At 41.3% G+C, this 8,233-nt stretch overlaps 1 protein-coding gene across 2 annotated transcripts in view; it reads right to left on the reverse strand.

Moving 5' to 3' along the window:
- Positions 1–7,979, reverse strand: part of LOC111966591 (high mobility group protein HMG-I/HMG-Y-like) — a 13,041-nt gene extending 5,062 nt beyond the window's left edge. Inside the window, exons 1-3 of one of the 2 annotated variants that reach the window (XM_023991366.2) lie at positions 7,890–7,979; positions 6,854–6,963; positions 6,085–6,165 (exon numbers count right to left, since the gene is read on the reverse strand). In XM_023991366.2, coding sequence (XP_023847134.1) covers positions 6,085–6,165; positions 6,854–6,949 — 177 coding nt within the window. In that variant the 5' untranslated portion in view covers positions 6,950–6,963; positions 7,890–7,979. Of the gene's footprint in view, positions 1–6,084; positions 6,166–6,853; positions 6,964–7,646; positions 7,737–7,889 lie in introns of those variants that run through there. The other variant, XM_023991367.2, reaches the window with a different exon arrangement.
- Between the last annotated feature and the right edge of the window lie 254 nt (positions 7,980–8,233).

An 8,233-nucleotide genomic window follows, 5' to 3' on the forward strand; every position in this document is an offset into this window, starting at 1 on the left:
GCAGCATTACACCAACAGAACACAGTCACCACTACCAAAACCACTACAACGCAGTTTTGCGCATAAAAAGTGGCTTAGCTTGCTAAAATAGGACTTTCACAGTAAGTAACAACATATTATAAGCCAATCTGCATTACATGACCATTCAACGTATGCAGCATTACCTACTAAGCCTAACTAAGGCGTTTTCATGCTGCCACTTACCTTCGATGTTGTCAATAGAGCGCCACTGGCTCCACAGATGCGGTTGACATTACTTTGGCAGGTGAGCGTGAGTCAACCAGGTGGACGGATGGCAATCTGTGTTTGTTAATCTGCGAGGCGAAATGAGCAACTGCTACGCGAGCAAAAATGAAAGTGCATTGACTATTTAAAGCGCATTAGCTAGTATATCACTACAGTCCACAGCTACTATGCAGTGCCTCTCCCGGACCCTAACCTTTAGCATCTACCAGACCGGCCCACACATTTTGTCTGAAAATGCACACGCAACTAGCTACTATGGTGCATTTTCCCCAAATGTATCAATTTACTTAGCTAGGGTCGAAGTCAGTATAAATTTCCTTTCAATTTCACCAATGTAGGTACCTTATAAGGGTTAGAAACTAGAGGGATACCATCTTTGCAGAGTTGACTTTCGATAGGTTAGAATTTACGCACGCAGGTTGGGATGATATACGATCAAATGAAAAGAATAACAACTTTTGACGTTTAATTCACAAACTGTATCCCTCTTACCTATACCCTCGAAGCTAGCAATCTAATTCTTCTTTGCCACAAGGTTAAGTACCCCCAACAACCCTACCCCACCACCTCCCGCGCCACCGTCCTCCCCCCCCCCCTCCCCTCCCCCCACGCAGCTATACTGGATGACAGGAAGTCAGTATGTTGAGTGAGGTAGCAAGTTTACTGGTCTTCCTCCTCCTCACCTTCTTCAGATGATGATTCCTTGGCTGTCTGTTCCTCCTTTCCTGAAAAGACACCAAACACAGACCGGTCAACCCATGTTTCTCGTGGTTCACACCACAAACAAAACGGAATTGGATTAAATATACTCTAAGTCACCAGTAGACAGTGCATCAATCTTTCAACTACAATAACAACAACAGTATCTATTAGGAGTGAACTATACCTAATCGGTCAAAGACTCACTCAAGACAAACATTTTCAGTGCATGTTTTATTCTGAATTAACTTAACATACAATTGTGCAAAAAAAATTGTAACAACAACAAAAAGATGGATGTGTAAATATGTAGAAATAGTATGTACATAATACGAAGCAGATACAATATGAATGAAGTAAAATGAAAGACCAACTGATCTATGTTTCAGACAAGTAACAGTGGTTCACTCTAAGTGACTATCGACTCAATAAAAATGTCTGGAAGGCAAAGACACATTTTCTTTCTTTGTAAATAAAATGGCTGATAAAGGTTTAAACTTGACAGTTCCTCAATAGCTCTATAACAGAACATACAGTTCAAGTCAAAAGTTTACAACACCTTAACCAAAAACATTTAAACTCAGTTTTCATCATTCCTGACATTAATCCTAGTAAAAATTCCCTGTCTTAGGTCAGTGAGGATCACCACTTATTTTAAGAATGTGAAATGTTATAGAATAATAGTAGAGAGAATTATTATTTCAGCTTTAATTTATTTCATCACATTCCCAGTGGGTCAGAAGTTTACATACACTCAATTAGTATTTGGTAGCATTGCCTTTAAATTGTTTACCTTGGGTCAAATGTTTCGGGGAGCCTTCCAAAAGCTTCCTACAGTAAGTGGGGTAATTTTGGCCCGTTCCTCCTGACAGAGCTGGTGTAACTGAGTCAGGTTTGTAGGCCTCCTTGCTCGCACACGCCTTTTCAGTTCTGGCCCAAATTTTCTATAGGATTGAGGCAGAGCTTGTGATGGTCACTCCAATACCTTGACTTTGTTGCCTTAAGCCATTTTTCCACAACTTTGGAAGTGTGCTTGGGTCATTGTCCATTTGGAAGACCCATTTGCGACCAAGCTTTAACTTCCTGACTGATGTCTTTGAGATGTTGCTTCAATATATCCACAAATTTTCCATCCTCATGGTGACATCTATTTTGCGAAGTGCACCAGTCCCTCCTGCAGCAAACATGATGCTGCCACCCCCGTGCTTCGCGGTTGGATGGTGTTCTTCGGCTTGCAAGCCTCCTCCTTTTTCCTCCAAACATAACGATGGTCATTATGGCCAAACAGTTCTGTTTTTGTTTCATCAGACCAGAGGACATTTCTCCAAAAAGTACGATCTTTGTCCCATGTGCAGTTGCAAACTGTAGTCTGGCTTTTTTATAGCGGTTTTGAGCAGTGGCTTCTTCCTTGCTGATGCCTTTCAGGTATGTAAATATAGGACTTAACTGTGGATACTATAGATACTTTTGTACCCGTTCCTCCAGCATCTTCACACGGTCCTTTGTGGGATTGATTTGCACTTTTCGCACCAAAGTACATTCCTCTCTAGGAGACAGAATGCATCTTCTTTCTGAGCGGTATGATGGCTGCCGTGGTCCCATGGTGTTATATACTTCGTACTACTGTTTGTACAGATGAACGTGGTACCTTCAGGCATTTGGAAATTGCTCCCAAGGATGAACCAGACTTGTGGAGTCTACAAATTATTTTCTGAGGTCTTGGCTGATTTCTTTTGATGTTCCCATGATGTCAAGCAAAGAGGCACTGAGTTTGAAGGTAGGCCTTGAAATACATCCATAGGTACACCTCCAATTGACTCAAATTATGTCAATTATCCTATCAGAAGCTTCTAAAGCCATGACACCATTTTCTGGAATTTTCCAAGCTGTGTATAGGCAGTGTATGTACACTTCTGACCCGCTGATACAGTGAATTATAAGTGAAATAATCTGTCTGTAACATTTGTTGGAACAATTACTTGTGTCATGCGCAAGGTAGATGTCCTGACTGACTTGCCAAAACTAAGTTTGTTAACAAGAAATTTGTGGAGTGTTGAAAAACAAGTTTTAATGACTCCAACCTAAGTGTATGTAAACTTCCGACTTCAACTGTACATAGTGATGCATAGCACGCCTTAATAAGTCTCTCAGACTCCTTAATAAGTCTCTCAGTCCAGTACAGGCTTGCCAAGAGTTCCTTGAGCTCTTTCCGCTGGCGCTCAATCAAGCTCGGGAGATATAACAGACTTAAAACATTCTCACATCTCTGGCGTACAACTGGCCACTAGTTGCATCATAGCTTCCAACATATCCCTTGCATAAGAACTATCCTAGCCTCCATCCCCTGCTCCAGCTCTTGTCCTGACATAAATACAGAGCAAGCATTTTGGCGCTGGCAAGACGACGCTCATATTTCTCCCCAAGCCCCAGGTCTCCCCCAGGTTTGTTCCCCCTTAAGATAAATAAAGAAGTTATGACATGAGTTATCATGAAAGGATAATTTTCTACATTAGGTACAGCTAAAGGTTTAGGTTTAATCAACAACAAATTCAATACCACAAAACATCTAGTGAACACATTCCCTTAATGCAAAACACAACTACTTCAAAACAACCAAAACTATATTGTCATATATGTAAGTCTTAAATAGTTTTATTTTACATAGAGTGTTGTGTTTAGAGAATTCAACAATCATTGCTTACCTCGTCCTTACCTGTCTTCAGAATCGCATGAAGACGAGTCCCACAGGTCAGCTTTAGGTCAAAATGTGCCAATCCTCTATCAGAACTAAACAATTCCTCATCAGAACTATCAGGTTTGTTGCAAGAAAGTCATCCTGAATGTTTCTTCAATGCAAGTTGTCTGAATATTTATTGTTCAAATTAAGCAATATACTCCAGGTATAGTGACTTCACATCTGGTAGCTGGTTGTTGCAAACAGAAAAAGGTTAAGTTGGATGTTTTAATTTGCACACAATAGCTGCCGTGTTTTTTTGTGTATGGCTGAATAGCAGGGAATATAAGCAGCAGCCACTGAAAACCCTACCTCAACTTAATTCAACCAATCACAGGGTGGTGGGTTTGGAGTTCACCTGGAATGAGTTTGCTAGGTTACAAAATTGTCTGTTTAGGATTGTTCGAGTTTGATTGTTCATTGTACATAATTTTGTTTGTATGAACTAGCCATAAGCATTCTAACCTTTGGATTCTGCAGCGGTGAGCATGTGGAGGGGTACCAAACAGTGGCGACTTAAAGGAAAAATCCATTCAAAAACTATTAGTCCACTGTTGATACTGTCCCAAAATGTTTTGCATGTCAGCAGATTTAAAGATTTTGAAGAAGCAAAGTGTCACTTGTCACATATCATGACTATGTGTTTTACAGCACCATGGTGATGTGTTTTGCAGCATCATAATGGTGTGTTTTGCAGCATCGTGATAATGCGTTTTGCAGCATCATAATGATTTGTTTGGAGCACCATGATGATGTTTTTTGCAGCACCATGATGATGTGTTTTGCAGCATCATAATAATGTGTTTGCAGCATCATAATAGTGTTTGCAGCATCGCGATAATGCGTTTTGCAGCATCATAATGATTTGTTTTGCAGCATCATAAAATGCGTTTTGCAGCATCATAATGATTTGTTTTGCAGCATCATAATGATTGTTTTTGCAGCATCATAATGATGTGTTTTGCAGCATCATAATGATTTGTTTTCAGCATCATAATGATTTGTTTGCAGCATCATAATGATTTGTTTTGCAGCACCATAATGATGTGTTTTGCAGCATCATAATATTTGTTTTGCAGCATCATAATGATGTGTTTTGCAGCATCATGATGTGGCACGTGAAATTTGCTTCTTGAAAGTCCAATATTGAAAACGTAGCTACTAACATGCAAAACATTATGGAACTGTAATAACAGTGACGGATGAGGGAAAAAAAGTTTTTTCATTTAGGAGTGTGTCAGAGTCAAGGGACATTACTGAGGGAGCATAGTTAACCATAATATTAAGACCTATGATAATAAGAATTACTCTTACCTCCTTCTAGGTCTTCCCCTGCGTTTCATCCCTGCAGTTGAGGCTGCTGGTGTCTTCTGTAGAAACCGAGGAAGAAAAACAAACAATTAATCTAACTGCACAGAAAACTGCTAATCTACTGTCACTAGAGGGCACTAATACTCCATAAGAAAGCAGATGGCTTGAGGGCATCAGGTTCATTGGCTATTATCTTGGAAGCTGACAGGAACTGCACACAGGGCACTCCAGTTCGCTGGCCACCTGGTCTGGGCTCAGAGACAGCTGGTGAAACTGGGCAGAAGAAACGAGCCCACTTCAGATCTATCCTTGAACCTAAACACACATGCATATATACACATATATCCCTTCCCTGAGCCCACTTCAGATCTATCCTTGAACCTAAACACACATACACAATATCCCTTCCCGCACATACACACACCAACACACAGTGCTTAGAGGAGTGTGGGGGTTGGGGCGAGGAATAGAACTCGCCTGTTGCTATGGTGACAACGGGGAGAAAAGAACTAGGGATGTGTGTTGGGGGGGGGGGGGGGGGTTAATGTCAGCTTGGAAACAGTCTTGCAGCCTGCTGCACCTGCACCACACTGTGCATGACAAGCTACAGGAAGCTGGAGGACAGGAAGCCAGTGGGAAGTATTAACTCAAAACTGAGTGTCTCTTCAAGCAGCCAGTAAACCAAGATCTTAGAAAGGGAAGCTCTGGTCCTGTTATTTTTTACACTTGAGGCGAGAAGGGCCAAAATAGGTACAGTTAACGTATAAATCGTACTTAACAACAGGACATCCTTTGAACCTGATGAGGTTAGCTACCCTTGTGATAACAAAATGGTCATCAACCGTCATAGGGACATGAAAATTACTTAGTGCTTGAATATGAGAATGAGGTTGAAAACTCAGGTAATATCAAGTTAAAACCATAGGGGCAGCTAAAACTATAGGGGCTTGTGACAGCTGCTCCATCTGACCCTAATGGTAACCTGTGGTCAACAGGGGCCTGTAGGTTATGGCAGGATGACTGCTAAGCATAAGTGACAGTAGCAGGTCACATTCACTCAGTTGTGTAAAAATAGGGCTACCAAATTGCCTTACCTTGCCCTTGGTGACAGTCTTGTTCTTGCTGCCTTTTGGCCGTCCCCTGGGCCTCTTTGGGGTAGGGGACCCACTGGGCTCCTGAAAGAAAAATATGGGAAATGGTCAGGCGGACAGCACAACATTACAGCCAAAGATGAAAACATGTAAATGGTGGTTTTATAGTTGTTGCATCCCACGGTTTGACACTATGGGCGCAACAATAAATTAAGTGTATTTTTCGGAGTGCAAACACAACATGGTATATGATGTGAAGCACACACCTTCTTAAATGGAATACTTTATTATTCAAGACACAAAGAGTGAGCTGTTCAAGGTCAGTGCAACTGACACCCGTTGCTACTTTAGGACTAACAGGTGGTCACAGCCACAGGCTGCCAAGTTCTATTAACTGTAACAAGCTCTAGAGAAATGACAGTGGTTTAAATCAGACCATACAATAAGAGGTATGTAGGAAGTAGTGGCTTACTATAACCCAACAATAATATAGCTTTATGAAGACCAGTGAAGACTGCTACGGGAAAACATTGCTTCTGCTTTGCTTACATAAACCGATCAGTTAGAAGCAGAGGTAGAGTATGTGGGTTACTACTGGTTTAAGGGGTTCAGGTTACATATCACGGACAACCTGCCAGAACACATGATGACCATTACAGATGTACACATCCATGGSTGGGGGGGGGGGGGGGGGSTCTGCAGGCAAACTCCAGGGCCTACACATGATCTATCATACACAGAGAAAGTAATGTTGTGTTATAAAGACACTTACATCAGAACCACTTTTCACCGGTGGCTGTTTCCTTGGCCTTCCACGTCCCCTCTTCTCTGCTCCCTCTTTTGCTGAGATGGTTCCCTTATCACTCATGTTGAGGTGTAATCCTAAGAATAATAATAATAGTGTCTATTTTCATAATGCATGTCAATTGCATATACTACAATCTCTATTGTTGTATGTAAAACTGACCCTTTACCGTAGGGTTCTTAATAGTGTTATTACATAGTAAGTACAGTGACATAAGCATTTGACACGTCCCAATGTATTTGCAGCACTATTTGTGTCTCATCTGTGCTGCATTCGTGGACTACTGATAAATAAACGGGGGTGACATCAACCGGTTGTGTATAACACTACATACAGACGGAGTCCGCAATGGAGACAGTCTACCAAGGAAATCTTTATTTAAGCGAAAACAATGTGATGAATGCAGTTGCCACAATTCAAGAACTGCACAAATAGCAATAATTTAGAAATACAAAACTGCATGCGAGGCTACAGCAGAGTGAAATGTCCTAGTTTGGTATAGGCTGAATGTTTAAAGCCCAGTCGCTACGGGTGCCCCGTTGCTCCATCAGGCACAATACGCAAACGAAAACAAAAATAGGAAATTCAATCGGAATAAGACTGTATGCAATATCGTTATTTTAGTCCAAAAAATGTTATCGAAGCACATTTACAACATTTACGCTTCCAGCCTATCGAATCCTATGTCAAAATAGCATGAAAACGTGACCGAATGCAAGGTCAGTTTTGTGTTCGTTGCAATAGGTTGGATTGCTCCTACCTTGATCCCTTGAAGATTATGGCCCTCCGCCGAATTATAACGAATGGTTCACCCACAAACCAGTCGCTTGTTTTACCGGTTAAATCCTTTAGCTAAAGCTCTTGTTTTATTCGACAGAGACTAGGCTACACAAAATCCGCCCCTTTAAATTCCAGTGTGCAGCACAGCAAATAGAAGTATGCTATAGAAGAGAATCCCTAGACAAGAGAAAGTAAAAAATATTGTATGATTGTTTAAAATTACCTTATTTAAAATGAAGCAGGCGAAAGTGCAGATCCAAAACGTGCTAAAAATAGCTGTCTGTCTTTCCCCAAGATAAAGAAAATGCGCCAGTCTCAAGGAGTTTAGGGCAATTTAAAGAGGCGTCCTCACAGGAGCTATAACATTGGAGGGCGGAGATATGATAAGTGGGCCACCATCATCAACCCAACACCCCAGCCCCTTCATCCATCCCCAACCCCCATTCACATCCAGATGTATTGTTTCAGTTTCCAGGTGGCTAACCTGTAGTCTGACATTTCTTTATTCCTACAGCCAGGTTAAAGCTACAGTCTGTAGTGTTCCCACAGCAATATTAAATGATGAAA

This window comes from Salvelinus sp. IW2-2015, linkage group LG7 (assembly GCF_002910315.2).
Source record: "Salvelinus sp. IW2-2015 linkage group LG7, ASM291031v2, whole genome shotgun sequence".
Lineage (NCBI taxonomy): Eukaryota > Metazoa > Chordata > Actinopteri > Salmoniformes > Salmonidae > Salvelinus > Salvelinus sp. IW2-2015.